The sequence below is a fragment of the Pocillopora verrucosa genome, chromosome 2 (genome assembly GCF_036669915.1).
Source record: "Pocillopora verrucosa isolate sample1 chromosome 2, ASM3666991v2, whole genome shotgun sequence".
Taxonomy (NCBI): domain Eukaryota; kingdom Metazoa; phylum Cnidaria; class Anthozoa; order Scleractinia; family Pocilloporidae; genus Pocillopora; species Pocillopora verrucosa.
The window spans coordinates 9,753,527-9,771,987 of NC_089313.1; the positions used below are offsets into that span (position 1 = coordinate 9,753,527).

The 18,461-nt window shown below is 39.8% G+C and overlaps 4 protein-coding genes and 1 pseudogene across 4 annotated transcripts in view; 4 read left to right on the plus strand and 1 right to left on the minus strand.

The window, feature by feature from the left end:
• Window positions 1-1,029: 1,029 nt before the first annotated feature.
• On the plus strand, window positions 1,030-3,168 carry LOC131799604 (uncharacterized). Its single transcript, XM_059117310.2, has one exon. It carries the CDS (start codon window positions 1,030-1,032, stop codon window positions 3,166-3,168), a length of 2,139 nt encoding a protein of 712 aa, XP_058973293.1.
• Window positions 3,169-3,987: 819 nt separating this feature from the next.
• LOC136279226 (uncharacterized) lies at window positions 3,988-4,497 on the plus strand. Its single transcript, XM_066162822.1, has one exon. The coding sequence runs from the start codon at window positions 3,988-3,990 to the stop codon at window positions 4,495-4,497; it is 510 nt and encodes a 169-aa protein (XP_066018919.1).
• A 7,497-nt stretch (window positions 4,498-11,994) lies between these two features.
• On the plus strand, window positions 11,995-13,659 carry LOC131799605 (uncharacterized). The gene is made up of 2 exons (XM_059117311.2): window positions 11,995-12,242; window positions 12,524-13,659. Exon 2 carries the CDS (start codon window positions 12,538-12,540, stop codon window positions 13,657-13,659), a length of 1,122 nt encoding a protein of 373 aa, XP_058973294.1. The 5' UTR covers window positions 11,995-12,242; window positions 12,524-12,537.
• A 504-nt stretch (window positions 13,660-14,163) lies between these two features.
• On the plus strand, window positions 14,164-17,476 carry LOC131799564 (uncharacterized; annotated as a pseudogene).
• Window positions 17,477-18,081: 605 nt separating this feature from the next.
• The window catches only part of LOC136278967 (uncharacterized), a 757-nt gene continuing 377 nt past the window's right edge, over window positions 18,082-18,461 (minus strand). The window contains exon 2 of the mRNA XM_066162283.1: window positions 18,082-18,461. This exon is cut by the window's right edge and continues 221 nt beyond it. Coding sequence (XP_066018380.1) covers window positions 18,082-18,461 — 380 coding nt within the window.

Here is an 18,461-nt window from a genome sequence, read left to right on the forward strand (position 1 = left end):
GATCAAAACATTATATACAGATAATTAAAAACTGTTTACCATCATCTCAATCAATATTCATGTAAATCTTTAGTCTGTTACGAAATAAATTCAATGATCCTGCGTGTACAATATCTTTAGGCAAATTATTCCACATATTAACGATCCGTACAAAAAAAGAAAATTTGTAGCAATTTACGATAGCTATTTTTACGTAGAGCTTATAATCGTGATTGGCTCTAGTTCGATTACATTTAGAAAGTTCAAAAAAGTCCGAAAAATGAAGACTATCTATTTCCAGAACTATCTTGTAGCACTGGATCAGAGATAAAAACTCTCTTCGTTTCTCCAAAGTTTGCCAATTCAGTAGGCGGCAGCGGTCTTCATAGCTCATTTCTCCGCGTTTTTGCTTTAATGCCAACCGAGATGCCCTTCTTTGGACTTTTTCCAAGGATTCGATATCCTTTTTTTGGTAGGGGCTCCAGACGGGGACAGCGTATTCGAGTATAGGTCTTACTAACGACTTAAAGAGGCAGGAAACGCATAGCGATTATCGTTTCCAAGTGATCGCCTAATTATACCCAACACTTTGTTCGCCTTGTTTACTATGTAGGAAACGTGTTTACCCCAAGATAGATCGTAGTTTATTGTGACCCCTAGGTCCTTGGCACTGTCGACAGATTTTAGTTGCGTACCAAGGGAATAACTAGGCTTGGATCTGTCTCTACTGTGCGTTACACGCATAACTTCACATTTTTCAGGATTAAAGCGCAACTGCCACTTGTTAGCCCAATCGCTTAATTTGTTCAAGTCCAGCTGTAAGGCTGGTATATCCTTATCAGGCTCCATGATCTTGCGATAGATTTTAGTATCATCAGCGTAGATTTTCACGGTTGATGCAATGTTTGCCGAAATATCATTTATATAAATAATGGAGCTTAGCCAGCTAAGGAACTCTGCATTAAACCTCACTGCAGTAAGACTGTGCGTATTAACACATTTGGTGGGGCTACATCCAATAATACGTACCCAGTAGGATCAATCAACATCATGACAGATGAGGGAGCAATCAGTGTAGACACTCTCATGAAAGATGTTATCATCACTCCCATGGATCGCACCAGCTGGGCCAAAAGCCTCAAATCTCCTCACATCACCAGTCTTCAACTTGCAGATGATTTCAGTCAGACCCAATTTCCTGTTCAAATTCTTATTGGTATGGATACAGTGTGGCAGTTCCTGAAACCTGATGTCATCTATGGCTACCCTACTGTTCAAGCGTCTAGTCTGGGATATCTAATCTCTGGAAGACTCTTTCCTAGCACTGACAGTACTAGTACCAATGATTCCCAAACAGCTTCACAGTGTTTTGCAGCAGGTCACTCCCTTGACAGTTTCCCATTTGATGACAGTGAATGGTTTTGTTACACTCGTGCAAAGGATCTTGAGGTGCACAACAAAGTTGCAGATTTCCTCAAAATTGAAACACTAGGAATAGAGGACCCCAGGGATACCAGTCAAGAGGATGATTTCCTAGAACGCTTCCAATGCCAAATCACATACCGGGATGGAACCTACTTTGTTCCACTGCCATGGTTGGACAATCACCCTCCACTACCTTCGAACTTCAACCTTGCTCACAGCCGTCTGCAACAAGTAAAGAAGAGGCTCCTCAAACTGGATCTTTGGAAATCTTATGCAAGCATCATTGCCGACCAAATTGACAAAGGTTATGTGGACGCTGTCCCTACCAGTGAAGATCCCTTGAGTAAGAGTGATGCTCATTATCCCAGTCACTTCTTCGTTCTACGTCCAGAGAGCAAAACAACACCCGTTCACGTTGTATTTCCAGCCAATGCAGGCCATGTCTCTCTGAACGATTGTTTATACACCGGTCCCTGCCTTCTCAAGTCATTGAACACCATCATTCATCGCTTCAGAGCTGACAAGTATGCCTTTGTTGCTGACATTGAGAAAGCCTTCATGAGAATCAAAATTATTGAAGAGGACCGTAACTATGTCCGCTTTCAGTGGTTTGAAGATGGGGACCCAGACAAACCAATTAAAGTTTACCGCTACACATCTGTCTTCTTTGGAGGAACAAGTTCTCCATTCATCCCTAACTCTACAATTCTTCATCATCTTTCTAAGTATGAGAAAGATCAAGATCCAGTTGTTCAATTTGTTTCTCAAGACCTTGACGAGAAGATTTACTGTGACAATGTACTTACTGGAACAGATGATGAGGACACTGCCATTCAGTATTACAACATCTCAAGGCAGGTTATGAAGGATGCTGACATGAATCTCCGCCAGTGGTTTACAAATTCGCCAGAGCTGACCACCATTATCGACAAGATAAGGACTGGTTCTCAGAGAGATCACGCTGGCCTGTTAGGCATGATGTGGAACCCTAAGGAAGACACGTTACAGTTTCCACGGAAAGCTATTGTCATTCCTCCTGACGTGAAGTTCACGAAACGACAAGTCCTCAGTTCTGTTTCATCAACATTTGATCCTATTGGCCTCATCTCCCCAGTCCTTGTTCCAGCCAAGAAATTCATTTCATCTCTGTGGGATAAGGGATTTGACTGGGACGAAATTCTCCCTGATGAACTCCAACAGCAGTACAACCAAATCGCCAAGGAAATAGAAGCAGCTTCAACATTTGTCACCTCACGTTATTTGGACTTTGACAAAGCCTTACCAGTAGAAATGCATGTATTTTGTGATGCATGCCCCACTACTGCAGCTGGTTGCTGTGTCTTCTTTGCTCAGAATCAGAAGGTCAGATTCATTGGCTCCAAGGTCAAACTTTCCTCATCTAAACATGCACGAACAGTTTCCCAGTGGGAATTAATTGCCATGGTAATGGGTGCTCGCCTTGGTCGCATAAGAGAAATTTTCAACAAGGATTTCCCATTCATCTCATCCTACTACTGGACTGACTCCACCATCTGTCTCTATTGGCTGTACAGTACCAAGCAACTCCCAGTGTTTATTCGCAATCAGACAACAGAGATCTTGAGGCTTACTGACCTATCCAGCTGGTCCCATGTCAGTTCAGCAAACAATCCTGCAGACATACTCTCCCGTGGATGCAGTGCGGATGAGCTCCTACAATCAGCACTATGGCAAAGAGGTTCCATGGTTAACAGCCCATTCACTCTGGCCAAGATGGAGTCCTAAGAGCTTTGCAAAAGATGATGTTGTCTAAGCCACAGCTGTGGACAGTCATGTTCCTGGTAAGCAGTCTAACACAGGCAGTCTCCAAGACTTTATTGACATCTCACGCTTCCAGTCCTACGAAAACATGCTTCGCACGATGTCTTATGTCTTGGGATTCATTTCCAACCTGAAGCATGCCTCTGGTAAGTCACATGGGTCACGCCAATGCCCATCAGTCATTGACTTGGTAATTCCAGTTCCCACAGCTGCTGAAATATCCCAAGCAGAAGTCGTACTTCTTCGTGCTCACCAGATTCAGCATTTCAGGCAAGATCGAGACTATCTTTGTACAAAGCAGTCATGACCCACCCGTCAGCACTTCAAACCCAGACCTCAGTTGGTTCGTCAACTTAATCTGAAGCTCAACTCAAATGGCCTTCTAGTTGCCCCCGGCAGACTCGAGCATGCAATGCTCAAACAAGATGCAAGAGAACCAATTCTGCTTGTTCGTTCAGTTCATGAGAGACAGCTCCACGCTGGAGTAAGAGACACTGTTGTAGCACTGCGTAAGAGATTTTGGTTGCCATCAGCACGAAGTGAAATTGCAAGGGTGCTCAAGCATTGTTTCAAATGCCGATACCAGATAGGGGGAGCATACAAGCTACCCCATTCACCCCCCTTGCCTGACTTTCGCCTCAACAAGGTGAAACCATTCTCTACAGTGAGGATTGATTTTACCGGCCATCTGATGGTCAAGAATGGTAACAAGACAGAGAAATGTTATGTCTGCCTGTTCACCTGTAGCACCACTCGGAATGTAAATTGGAGATTGTTGATGACATGACGACCGATCAGTTCCTTCTTGCATTCAGGCGTCACTGTGCCATCTATGGAACTCCTTCACTGATCCTGTGTGATAATGCCAAAACATTCCAGAAAGGGGATGAAGAAATTCAGAAGTTGTTCCAAGTCATAGAAGATCAAACCGTGCAGCATCACTTTGCCCAGAAGAGAGTTCAGATGAGGCATATTCCTGCCAAGTCACCGCACTGGGGAGGCATGCATGAGCAACTGATTGGAGTAGTTAAGTTGTCAATCAAGAAAGTTCTTCATCGCGCGCTCATTAGTCTACCCGAGTTACAAACACTCATCAAAGAGGTTCAAGTAGTTGTGAATGATCGCCCAATCACATTCGTCTACCATGATGTGAATGATCCAGAGCCCTTGACACCGTCAAAGTTGCTGTGTGGGTTCGATGTTACAGCTTTGTCACACCCTGTTGTTGATCCTGATGAGTTGGAGGATGAAAACTTCAATGAACATGATCAACTCAATAAGGCCTTCAAATGACGCTCATTGCTATTTCAGCACTTTGTCCAATGGTTCAAGAGTGAGTACCTTGCTTTGCTGCGGGAGCGTCATGTGTATCAGTCTAAGAAGCGAGGATCGCAGGAGGAGATCATTAAAGTCGGGGATGTCGTACTTATGCACGCTGAAAATGTTCCTCGTAGTTCCTGGAAGTTAGCCATTGTAAAGAAAGTTCTCCGTGGCAGTGATGGCTTAGTTAGAGCGGCAGAGATCAAAACAAACTCCGGAGTCACCAACCGTTCAATACATCTCTTGTATCCCTTGGAAGTCACACTGACGGATTCTAAGGAACACTTTACAGGAACTGAACTGCAGATTCCACAGGTCGAAACACTCAGAAGAAGCAAACGAATTGTTTCACGCCTCCACCCCCAGTATGTGGAATCTGGTGACTAGTAGTTTAAAACGCGCTCGACTGCACGAGAGAACCGCCATGTTGGAACTTGGACTCGTTATGTACTCGTGTTTTACTATGCGTGGCCGTCCCGTTTTGTTCTGTCACTGTTAGAAGTTTGTGATTAAGTATCCGTCGATTAAAGTCAATTAATTCAGTCTTGTGGTTTACACATAATTCTCCTTACTGTCTGCCATACAATCTATGTGATTTAATTTAGTTTGTAGAATTTGGACTTGGATCAACCATCAATTCCCTAATTGATATTTTTCTGTATTCTACTTGATATCATGCTGATAGTGTAAGGAGAATTTCTGTCTTAGTCACTAGTGGGAGGAAAAGGGTCAAAATGGAGGATTTAATGACATTGTAATGTTTAAAATTTTCTTATCTTTCAAATGTAACAAAAAATGTGATGAGAATCTGATGTTCTGAAACAATTGAAAAACCTGTGCTGGTAGCTTATGACTGTAATGTTTAAGTGTTCATGGGTGATGCTTTTCTTCAAAAGCAAGGATACAGAAGTTTTCAAAGCTGATAGAAATAAGCTGTTTGCAAGTAGTGAAAATCAAATCGACAATCCTACCTTAGTGCTTGACATACATATATAAAGCTGATTAGATGATGTCTTTACCCCTTTACACCCTAACATCAGTATGCATTTTCTCCGTACTGTCCTAAGTGTGCCAGCAAGGAGAATTTGTTTAACAATCAAGAGCTTCTTCAGTTGATTATCATTTCCTTTATTCTCATGACCTTAATGCTTGATTCAGGGATGATATTGAAAAGAGAAATTAGATGCTAGTCACTCTCAGGAATTAAAGTGTTAATTACTGTAAACATTTGTTAGCAACAATAGTTAATATTGTTCAGCAAGCAAACAAATAAATGAACAGAAGACAGTAAAACAAGGTAAACTGTAAACTCAGTTTACCATATGATAGAAGAAACATCAGAATACTTAAGAAGGGAAACTTGGATTTTGCTAGGTAATTTCCCCCATTGCCCTTCATATTTTTTATTCAAATAAAATTTAATCAGTAGTAGGGTTTGCCTGCTATGTGTCAAATTACCAGTGTGGACTTGATTCTTCTCAGATGTCAGCTGGTAAAAGATAGATACTAAGAATAGTTGTCCATATGAAAAATTACACACCCTCAAAATAATCACACTGAAGTGGTGGTGTGGTTGATTTGTGATATTTAGAACAACAGATTTTGGATTCTACATTCAAACTGAGTGAGATTAAATTAATTCATATCATGCTTCATTATGGTTTGTTTGCATGCAAAGGTTTTTGTTATTAGTCTACAGATGTTTTGGTTGCCATCTCAATTAACCCTTTAACTCCCAGATCAAATTTATAATTCTCCTTATTATCAACCCTACAATTCTTACAATGTTAGTTGAGAGAATTTAGAAGAATTGATATTGTAGAGAAAAAATTTTTCTTGGTCACTCATGGGAGTTAGAGGGTAACATTCATGACAAAGTTTCATTTAACTCGCTGTTACAATATGTACAATTTGATTGACAGCTTACCTTATTTGGTTATTGGCTTAATTAAAAATATGCAGTGATTTCACTGCTAGTAGTCGCGTGCCTCCAACATGGCGTGTTGAGTTTCTTGTAGTATAGAACAACACGAAACACTCGCAATAGCTCATTAGTAATTCTCCTTATTGTTTGCCACATAGTTCTTTTGATGCTAGTTTTGAGAATTTTGTATTGGATCAACCAATTATCTACTAATTACTATTTTTATTTATTCTCATTACTTGCCTGATTGATATCGTATTGATATTGTTAAGAGAAATTCTTTCTTGGTCACACATGGGAGTTAAAGGGTTATAGGGAGCAGTTTATTAAAAAAATTATAACTTTTCATTTAGGTGATTATTTGTATATGTGAGTAACATTTGATGTTTTCACATGTAACAGGATGATCAAGTTGAAGATAGCCTCAAAAAGGAGTGAAATCCACTGCAACTGAGTAGGGTAACTGATTTGGAAACTTGAGCACTTCGTAAATACACCTCAGCTTGCAATTCTGATGATTAAAGTTTGCTGGGGTAATTGAGATGTTAGTCCCCATGCAGGAACATCCACATGACCAGTCATATGCGATGAGATAACTTTTGAGAAATGCATTTGTGTCAGTAGAAGTATTTTATGTTCAGTACCACCGAGTAACAAAAATGAATGATTTCCTGTAGGCATGAACGTTTGGGAAAAGGTATGGTGGTAATTGACTTTTTTTGCCAAGATGCATAGGGTGTGATGATTGTAACGTATATTCTTTAGCTTTCAAACTTTCAACTTTGCATTAATTGTAATTGTTTACCGTGTCTATTTCTCAAAAGTTGAGGTGGGTGGGTCAGTAACCTGACTTCTTTTCTTTGGAATTGTGTGATTATTGTAACATGTAATATTATTATTCAGATTGCATTTAATACTCGTGCTCAAGCTTTCATTAATGCATGGTGTTTCTTATCTCCGGTTTTTTCTTGAAGACATCTACATTATATGCAGTTACACAAGAGGTTACCAAATTAAACAACAGAAAATATCAGAAAAAGACATCTTGTATTTCCAGCCAGAGGACAATCATGAAACTAGCCAAAAGCGAAAAAGTTTTAAAAAATTACAGTTTCAAACTTGAGTTTAAAATTAATTTTCTTTTTAATTTTCCACGCTAAACAGAGGAGGCTGAAATGTTAGGGAGAACGGTGGGGCAAGCAGTCATACCTGCCAACTTCAATAGAAGATATAAGAGAAGCCCATACGATTCTGGCGTGTTGTTTTACTGATCACTGTGCTCACGTGCAAATACTCCAGTCCACTAGTGATGTCTGAATGCAAAGTTGTTTACCATCATTTCTTTCAATTTTGGCCCAATTTTGGCCCATTTCCCAACCGAGATTACAATTCACGCTTAATAGAATATAATTTAAACTGATGCTGTCATCATACACTTCATCTGAAGAAGATAATATTCCCAATCATCGAATATTTGCTCAAAACATCAGGAACAGTTCGTCAGTCGTTTGAAGATACAGCTGACTAGCATGCGTGTTTTGAGAACATCGTCCCCAGGTTCCAGACCTCGTCTGGCCTTTAATAAGAAGCTCTTCTACAGCCTGTGCGGACAAGTGTTATTACAGTTTTTATTTATTATAATAAAGGGCTGGAAATAAACTAATAAGAGCTCCACTTTTAGGCTTGGCTAAATCTATATATTAATAAATGCTTATACAAAATACTGTTTATGAATTTCCACGATAAGCACAACCAGTATGGGAAAACACTTTTACGACATTTCAATATGTGGTCCCCCTACTGTCGTCATCCATGTAATACAAACAATAGTATCCACGTAAGACACTGAACAAATCTTGATACTGTGTACTGTTTTACACATAATTGAGATTTAATCGATTTATAACTTCATAAACTCTTTTGTACCAAAGGTATTCAATTATCTCTTTTGATGTTTGTAACAACCCAATGATTACCACCATCCACACTGTCATCAAGATTGATAACATAGTATCCTATCCTATGTTTATAATTTATTTAATCCCTGAAAAAACACACCCATAAACTGCTTTATCCCCATTCACTTTACTCAGTGAATTATATCATAATTGAACAATGCTTTATTAACAAAATTGCACTCACTAAAGGAACTCGGTTGAATGGTGAGTTTTTCCTCTACAGTAGTGCTTTTCCTTATGTTGTCTTTTTTGTTTTGCTTTTGTTAGAACCAGCACCTATGGTACCTGCGTTATTAGGCCAACTATGGTGGTAGTGCTTGAGGATACACTTCTCCCCCTTTAGATCAACTACCTACAAATGGAGGTAATGTATATGGCATCAATAACTTTTATATGTTGTAATGTGCACGCCACTACCATCCGATTTTGGTGGTGTACGAGGTGGTGGCAGTTGATATCTCTATCAGCCATGAAATCCATTCTTTACTAGTCTAGATCAGCGAAACGCTCCATACTGTCCAGTGGTTTACTACGCAAAAATCGTGTTACCGTAATCGTTAATCCGCGAGCCTACACAATGTTCAATCCTTTAGTTTCCCGTAAGTTCCTTGACAAATGACACTTCAGAAAATGGTCCTTTAGCTGTATGCAAGCAAATCATGAACAAAGCGGAAAAAAAGGCCCAGCACTGCGCTGAGGTTTGACCTGGACTGGAATGAACCACCTAACCGAATATGCTCCGATGGACTGGTCTGAATACACAGGATAACCAATGTCAGAAACTGGCATTGGAAACATTAGAAACATTGGAAACTCCCCTTAAATGTTCATCATTTCGACCCAAACAGATTTTTCTCTAAATCGTTCAGTGTACTTAAATATGCTAAATGTTCCGTGTATCATGATTGTCATTCAGAAAACAGTTCCTTTGGCTCCTCGTCGGGGATTTCTGGTATTTCCTCAGGTGACTCTAAGAGCAGTACGAGTTTCTTAACTGGTTGATCCAACATTGACCCAGTTGCAGATTGGACAGTCACGGACCTGACTTACCCATTGTTATTTCGATCTGCAACAGGGACTCTAGCCATGGGCCACTTGTTTCTGAGAGTGTATCCTTCAACGATATCACCTTCCGCGAAGTTTCTTCTCCGTCATGTCCACCTTTGTCTCAGTCGTAAGCCTCTGCAAGTACTCTTTACGCCACCTGTTCCAAAATTTATTAGTAATATGCTTTACACGCCTCCAGTGTCGCCTGCAGTAAACATCTTCTCTTTTCTGGGGGAGGGAGTATTAGCTTGGTTTTGTGGGTAGGAAGTACGTTTGGCGTTAGTGGCAATGGTGACAGTGAGTCACTTGAGGTCTCAGTGGTGAGAGGGCAACTATTAACAGTTGCTTCAGCTTCACATAACAGAGTTTGCGATGATTCGCTGTCTAAACTGTGATCATGTTGCTTCAAAGGCACTGCCATAATGTTCTGTATAGACCTTACTTGTGGCTTAATTTTTGGCTACAAAAGAGTTGGTACCTTGGTCACTATGAAGGTCTCTTATGGGTCCTTTTCGACAAATAAAAGGACATTAGGCTTGTGGAAATGAATTCTGTTTCCATGGAATGTACCTCTTCAATCTGAATTGCACAGCTAGCCAGGCATGAATGAATGAATAAACTCTATCCTTTTTGCAACCTACACCTGGAACCTCGAAGACTCATTACTGGCATGACCTTACTATCTGTGCAATAGAATGTATGAAGTTCCTTGTGATCTAACTCTTCCTCCAGCATCGTTCCAACTCTTACTGAATCAGTAGCTGCAGTCAGTTCAAGTCTTGGAATAGTCACTATTTTCAGTGGTACTACACGAGCTTTACCCATTACGAGGGAACAATGAACTTTACCATTTTCATCAATTAACCTGAGATGCTTGTTTGTAAGGTTGAGCCCTTATAACAAGCGATTGTTATATTGATTGATTGATTGATTCACCCTGGTAACCAGCTGAACAATTAAATACCACGCAGATGCTGCTTGGTTTTCTGGGGTGATAAACTCCCATGATGAGGTAAGTACCGGACGTTTCCTTCGTGAGGAGCTAGTTCTTCAATATTCACCTTTCAGACATATCTCTTAACGATAATTTCATACTTGAAGCTGGTGTAGTCAGCATGATACTTTGGGTCACCTTGGAGTCTCTTCTTTAGGCTGTGCAGGCATTGCACTGCTTGAAGATGGTCATTTGGTAGTTGGACATTCTCTTCCCTAAACGACAGGGGTATTTCGTGATGCATGTCACCTCTATAGCAGATTCTGTCTTCTACTTTCTTCAGGAACTGACGATCTTCTCTAGGTAGTGCAGTTCCATTTTCCCCCTTTACGTAATGCGGTTCCATTATCCCTTTCAGCAAAGTCCAACTCAAACATCTGTAAGACCATTGAGGCGTTAGCTGTTCTTCGATCTTTCTTTCAGCAACAATGTATTTGTTCACTTCATCATCTGTGCTCCTCCTGAGACCCTGAATTCGGTTGCAATGTACTTGTTTGCTGTTCCTATGGCTTGCAAGAAAGTTGACATTTCATCCCAATGCTGATCGTACCACATAAGACTTATCCTCGTTTCCAATAATATAATAAAAATATCTCTCAGCCTCACAGTGCTGGGACAGTTCAGACCGATGAGAAGTCCTATTTCTATATGTCCTCCATCAGCATTATCAAGGAGAGCGTACAGGCATATCTTGTTATTTGTTATTTATCCGGCCTCCAGTTGTAATCATGGAGTGACATTGGGTGTTTCCTATTGCATATGTGGCATGATCTTCTACTCTCGCAAAACTTGGCGATGTGTTAAGAACCATAGCAATCAAGCATAAACATTCATCTCTAACAAGGTCTCTTCACTCTACTACTCTGCTCTTTGTAGTGGTGCCCTTTGGAGCGCAAGATACAACTGATGGGATAAGAATTTTTTTCGGTGCCATTCTTTTCTGAGAGGCCTGTTGCAAAGTTTGTACGCCTTCCTTTCCTAGTCTTGCCTTAGCCCAACTTGCAGTACTCGTCAATTGTATCTTTTGGTCCGCTGATGCCTTCCTCTGAGTAGACTAAGTCTGTTGCAAAATCGGCTTGTTTGGACACAAACTGGCAGACGTTATTGAAGTTGGCTGCCTGTCCCTTGTTACTCCTAATCTTGCCAACTCTTTCCGTCCATTTGTTGCCAAGGTATCTTGGCAGGTTTTCCGAAAATTGGCGCAGAACATTGGCTGTGTTCAAGTCATTTATGTAATGAATGCCTGTTATGGTGTTTCTTGCTTGCTCAAGGGCAATAGGAAACTCTTGAAGCCCTGTTCTGTCGTTACGTTTCACGGCAGGTCAGCTCGATAGTCTTGTGATGCATGCACTTGCAACCTTCGATGTGTTTCTGCAAAAGTCATCCAGCCACTTCGTACGAATCTTCACTCCTCATTTGTAAACAGCCCTTAATCAGTACCTTTGCCTTTCCACTAGTGTATTGACCCAAGAAATACAAGCGCTCACTAGGATTATCTACCAGTCCGGGCCATATCCATTTCTGGATACTTGATGACGTCACCAATACGGATGTCGTAGTGGGACCTCGAGGAAACCCATTCATTACTTTAATTCGAGCCCTAGCGACTTTGTTTCCGAGCCATATCCCATGAAACCTTGCAAAAGTACAGAAGACAAGTAATCACACACAACAAGCATACAATGGATGGCGGTCGCGTTGACAAGACAGAAAAATTCAGTTGAAAAGTCGGGTGGAGGTGCTTGTTGCGGAGGGCTCGATCAAGGAGTAACACCTCTTTAGTTGAGGTTTTCAGGTATGCAACATTTTTTTTGATTCTTAAAAAAAATCTTTTCAAAAACTAGAATAAATTTGCTTTCAATTTGTCAAAATTCCAATCGAGTGCACGAGGTTTTTGCTCGAGTGCACGGATGTTGAAAGTCTATTAGTGTGCTAACTACCAGGCGGATTCCTTTGTTGAGATCCATCGGAGTATCGTGTAAACCATAAATTTTAACCATACTTTGTGGCCGGGCAATTTAAAGTAAAATGACAATTATTTATCGGACCTTTATAAGCCTACATTGTGAATTTCAGATCAGGCCAACGGCATGGATGAACACATTCAGTATCTGGAGACACTTTGTCGTCTTTGTGGCACAAATCTGCCGCGGACCAGGGTCAGTGCTACAAACAAAGAATCTTTCAAATCGGAGCTCTGGATGAAATTTCGAATTAATGTCGATCTCGACAGCCGAGAGATTCATCCATCCTCTATCTGCACGGGGTGCAAGCGATTTCTGTATAGAGTTCGCACAGTTTCCGATCCAGAGGAAGTTGCCAAAAAGAAGGAACCACATGTGTGGAGAAGCCACACTGAGGACAATTGTCCTTGTAGGGCCAGCAAATCTAAAGGAAAAGGGCGTCCCCGTAAGATTTCCAAACAGCCCTTGGAATGGAAAGCAACAGAAACTTGTGGAAGCGAAACCGAAAGTGGCGAGGACAACGAATCAGAGGGGGAAAAAAAGTATTGTCTGGGGTTCAGTGCCGTTATGCACAACATTGTGTTGATGGAAAAAGAGGAAGCAGTTACATGTGCCAGAAAGCTGGCAGAAAACTATAATTTCATCTTCTTGGACAGAGATAACATGCTACATGAAATAAATAAGCTAAGTACTGAAGATAGACTGTTGCTTACTTCAACTATTTTTCGCTCAGAAAAGGAAAATGTGAAAACTGACATCTTGTCTTGTAATCAAACATACAAGAATCTAACTTCTATGTTAAATGTGACCCCTCATACATGGATTCAGGCCAGAAACTCAGTTTTGACATGTGCAATCAATGCCCTTAGCCACGAAAGTGCCAAGCCAGTTCATAAGGCAGTAACTGTCGATCAGCTTTATTCTATTGTGCAACCCTCTTTTGTAAGCCCATTGATGTTTGCTACAAATCTCTTGGTATACTCTGTGACACGTAGTAAACTTGCCCTTAATATCCATGGTAAGATCCACCCCGCTGGAGGAAACACCACTGTCAAAACCTGGCTAAATAACTTAACAATGGAAGTCCCTCAAGTTCCCTCTGGTGATATTCTGACAGCTATTGACAATGACCAGGTGCTTATTAGGAAGTGGACTGTGCGTAAAGATAACACTGTGTGGCACCTGTTTATCCCAATGGAACATTGCAGTTGGATTCAAATCTTGCTCCAGGGTAAGAAACTCATTTGAAAAAATGGTCAATTAGTTATTGAATACACAAGGATTTGTTTTGTTTAATGAGCACAATCTTGGACAAGTCATTTCCTTTCCGAAATTGTTGCCAGCATATTTGAAGGTCATGTATATGTAATCAATTAAAATGTGCATACATTACCATATTAAGGTACAGTAAATTTGATAGACTATAACTTTCAGTGTTTTTCGTCTTTTATTTTTATCAAGTATTTAACAGTTATTCCTTGAGGTTAAGCATGATAGGGAGAGGTTTGTGCTATCAGCCAAAAACTGAGGCAGATAACACAAATTATTCAGTAGTTATTGTTTTATTAGGCATAAACTTGTAAAAACAAGAGCACATACAAGAAACTAACCATGCTAGGTCAACTTGTAAACAACTCAAAATGTAAGCTTAAAATTTTGATGTTGCAGCACATTCCACAAGTTTCCAGAATTGAGATAGCGATACCAAGTACCGGTATTACTAATTTGGCTCTCTCTTTTAGAGCGTGGTACAACCGCATTGAACAAGCCAAGACATGTCAAGATGAGCGGGAAAAGCTGGCAAAGGCATGTTCAGATTCAGAACCTGATAATGAAATAATCCGCCAAGAGGTAATTATACATTTGAAATTACAGGTGTACAAGAAAGGTCATCTTCTTGTAGATGTAGTTTACAATTAGGAAAACAAACACTAGGAGAAAAAAAACATTGTGCAAATTTGAGGCTTAGCCAGCAAATTATGGATTATACTATACCTGTTTTAAGGACAGGCCTACTTTTGTGAACATGTGTAAAGTTAAAAGGCAATTCTTTCAATTGACTATAACATTTTGTAATTGAATTTTTTTTGTTGTACTCAGAACAAACGACTAATCCATGAGTTACTTCAGGGGTTACTTAAAGAGCAGACAAAAACTGGGGATGTGTGGCAAGATGATGTTGACATCAGAGTAGATGACATTAAAGCCAAAGAAGGAAAGCGTGTTTGTCCTGTATGCCAAACAACAATGGATAGGAACAAAAGAAAATGTGTAAATATAGATTGCAGGGTGAGCCTGAAAGATGCTGAGAAAGAACTTCAAGGCAGTGACATCCTAGGTACTGCACTGGTTGCCCCCATCCGTCAGTACCGACAGAGAGTGAGAGAAACACAGCTGGGATTCATCATTGATCAGAATGAGGAGGCACATGTCATTGTAAAAGAAACATTTTCTGAGTGTTATGATGAATTCCAGCATGTGCCATCAAACCATATTGATCATCCAGTCAACATTGTGACAAGTGATCCTGTATTTGTAAATCCAAATTCTCCGAATGCACTCAAGGAAGTTTTACGTAGAGTTGGCATGGCTGCAAAGGTGAGGCGGTATCATCCCAATGATCCAAATGCTCGGCAATGGCTTAATGTTACCATGGATGGTCTACCTTACCTTGTGTGCAGGAGAGTGGTCAATGATGTGTTCCTCTGTACAGAACGTGGTGAGGAGGTCATGGAGGAAAGTGTGAATGAACATTGCATTAAAGTTCATCAAGGACAGAAATGCAGTGCTGTAAAAGAGTTTGACTGGGTGGTACTTCGTATTGGAAAGCTTCATCTAGAAATGAACATGGCAAGACATTTCATTGATTTAAACTGGGATGTCTTTGTTTCTAAGCTTGCCAGTGAGCTTGGTTTTGTTTCTGATGCTGCTCAGAAATTTGTCAAAAAGGGTTCAGACCACCACAAGACAATGTCTATCCTGAAAGTTGCTCACATTGGTTTGTGGAAGGAATTACTCATTCCATACATCCGGGATAGGCTTGACGGTGGATCTGCAATGTCAGTTAATGACTACTTGTATGACTGGATGCCTAATGTTGGCTGGAAAAATGCCACCTACAGGTACATCTTTGGCATGACCTGGACGTATTTAATGGCTCTCTAAGTTTTCCGCATGGGCATCAGGAGAAATAATGCTGCCTATGTAAGAGCAGGGCAGATGACATTTGCTACTGTATTTCATAGAAATGTAGTGTCTAAGTATGCTTTGATTGACCTGTATGACAGGTAGGTAAATGGAAACTTTTCTTGATTGTTTTTTAAACTTATATATATGTACAATAATATATAACAAATATTGAAATTTTTTAGTGGTCAGCTCCTTTCATTCTTCTAAATGAAAGGCCTCCCATCTCTGAGTCAACAAGCAATTACATCCATGTACAGCTGACATGCTGACTAATTTTACACCTAACAACTGTTCATTAAGTCATTACCATTTTTCTTTCATTATTGTAGTGTAGACCGAGCTTGCTACCCAGAAGAACTGACTGTATTTGTGCAGAATACAGAGGCAGTTAGTACATCAGGGAATGAAAGCAAGGGTGAAGACATGGATGCTTGCCTTGAGGAGAAAAACAAGGAGTCAAAAGTGTGGCAGCCTGGCACCATGACTGCATTGGATTGGCTGAGGATTTTCAGAAATCTTGGAAATCTTAGCAAGGTATAGTGTATGCAAACATTTGTTTGTTTCACTTTTTGGTGTATTTTGAAACGGGCACAAATGATATACATGTACTTAATTTATAGTTACTTCAACATTTAAAAGCTACTAAAGAAGGGCAAAAAATATCTTTGTAGTTCATTATCTTTTGTACATAACATTGTGAATCATTGCTAAGAGTTAGTAAAAGCATTTATCTCCAGGTTACTTGGTTTTCTTCTCTCCTAAAATCCTAAAACTTTTTAAACACGAATTTGGTCTGATTCAGAAGACCTGCTTGAAACTATCTGTGAGTAGTTTGGATTCCTCTTTAAATACCTCATTTATTTTATTTATATTTAGGTGAGAAATTGGCTTTTCTCCCTGCTTGGATTGCATAATCCCAAGGATGAAGCATTGGACTCAAGAAGAAAGCATGATTTTGTAGATGAAGTGCTAGCATGGCGCATAAAGTTACGAAAAGAGAAGTAAATGACACAATACATTTTAGTATAAGCTATTCAGCTCCAGTATGTAATAGTAGTGGTGTAAATTAAAGAGCAATTCTCAATGCAATAGTTGGTTCAATAAGTTTATTTCACTGCTTTTCCTTCAAAGGTATTTGCAAGGAGGGTTGTCAAATGTTGTAACATCCTTGGAAGGCCCTGAACTGGACAGTGATTTGAAAAATTATGAGGAAATTCTTAGAAGGAACAGAAGCAACTTGCTTCATACACACTTCATTGATGGCAAAAAAAGATCAGATACCCAGTTGCAAGTGCTATATGTAACTACAGAAGACAGAGCTTTGGCAGAAGACATAAGGAATGCATCCAAAGATGAAATCTTCAGGAGAATAGCTGAAAAGCTTCTGCTGCTCACTGATGAGGAGACAAGGGAGCCTCTGTCAAGCAGATTTGGAGCTATCAAAGCACAGCCCAGCAAAGTTAAAAAGGAAACTCTTGTTTTGTTGTACAATGAGATTGTGGAAGAGCTACAGAACCAAGAGACACAGGAAGAGGTGTGTATCCTTGACACCATTGAGGAAGATAGAGAAGCTGATTGCAGCACGAACTGATTTATTTCTATGTCAGTTAATGTTAGTTGACATTTACGTGTAGGTCTGGTACAATTTCATATTTATTTTATTGTACCCCATGAAACCCTGGGTAAGATTGTTTGTAAGGTGAATTTCAATGCCCAAGCTCTGCCACTGATTTTACAGTGGTAAGTTAACAGTGCACTGATTTGAATAATAAGGATTTGGTAAGATTGTTCCTTTTCACATAACTGTAGGTGACTCAAAATCTAACTGGCTAGGTAATGTAGCAGTTTTCAGTTTTTGACAGTGTTAAATTAGAAACAATGGCAATTTCAGGAAACCCAGTATTTGTGAGAGTATGAGACATGAGAAAACATTTTAAGGGTTGGTTTCATGTAGAAAAGGAGAAAAAAAAGAACAAAATTTTACTTGTGCTTTTCTTGTGCTACTATCTATATACATATAATGTACAAACAGTACATGGCTGTATTTCATGCAAATAGGTTTAAATATACATCCTGTAAGAGGTGTAATTTTTAATGTCAAGAATTAAGGAAAGCAGAAAAAAATACTTAGTAGGCTCAGATGTAAATAATAATTATATTAAATGTAAATCGTGTACAAAAGACATTTCATGTGCTCAGTATTATTTTCAATATTTTGCGGTGTGGTATTTATAATATAATATAATAATTCTGACCTAATTAAATTGATTGATTTTATTGACTTAATTATTTAAAACAGGAACCTTTCTTATAAAGTCTTCAACATCACGTGTGGCATGAATTCCAGGGGTTTATCCTGGGGCTCGGGTTGGAGAATAAATTGCAACCCCTATGTTTATAAAACAAGAAAGAAAAATGCTACAGTTGAAAGTTCAATATACATGTGCATCACCTATCCCCAAACGTCCACCCCTAATGTTATTAACAGTTTATGACAGTGTTTTCATCGGAGACAAAGGTGATTTTGCTTTGTAGCTGGATTGGGGGCACATCGCTTCTCTCCTTGTCATTTAGATGCGGTTTTGGCTTGTTTAGAATTAACTCCTGAACTGGAACGGGTACCACAGCTTCTGAAGATCTATACGACAACCGTCTTCTAGATTGGGTATTGTTTTCAATGTCCCTAGTTTCATGCCCCAGTACTTTAGCCAGCCTTGGATCTAGACTGACACCCTCTTGTGTTTTGTCTAGTGGTTCAACGCTGGGGATTTCTGAGTTCCTGAGATCCGCCATAGTTACGCCATCATAATTGTGGTCTGCTTGTGTAGGGCGAAGTAGACCCTTATTGTAAGTATCCAGAA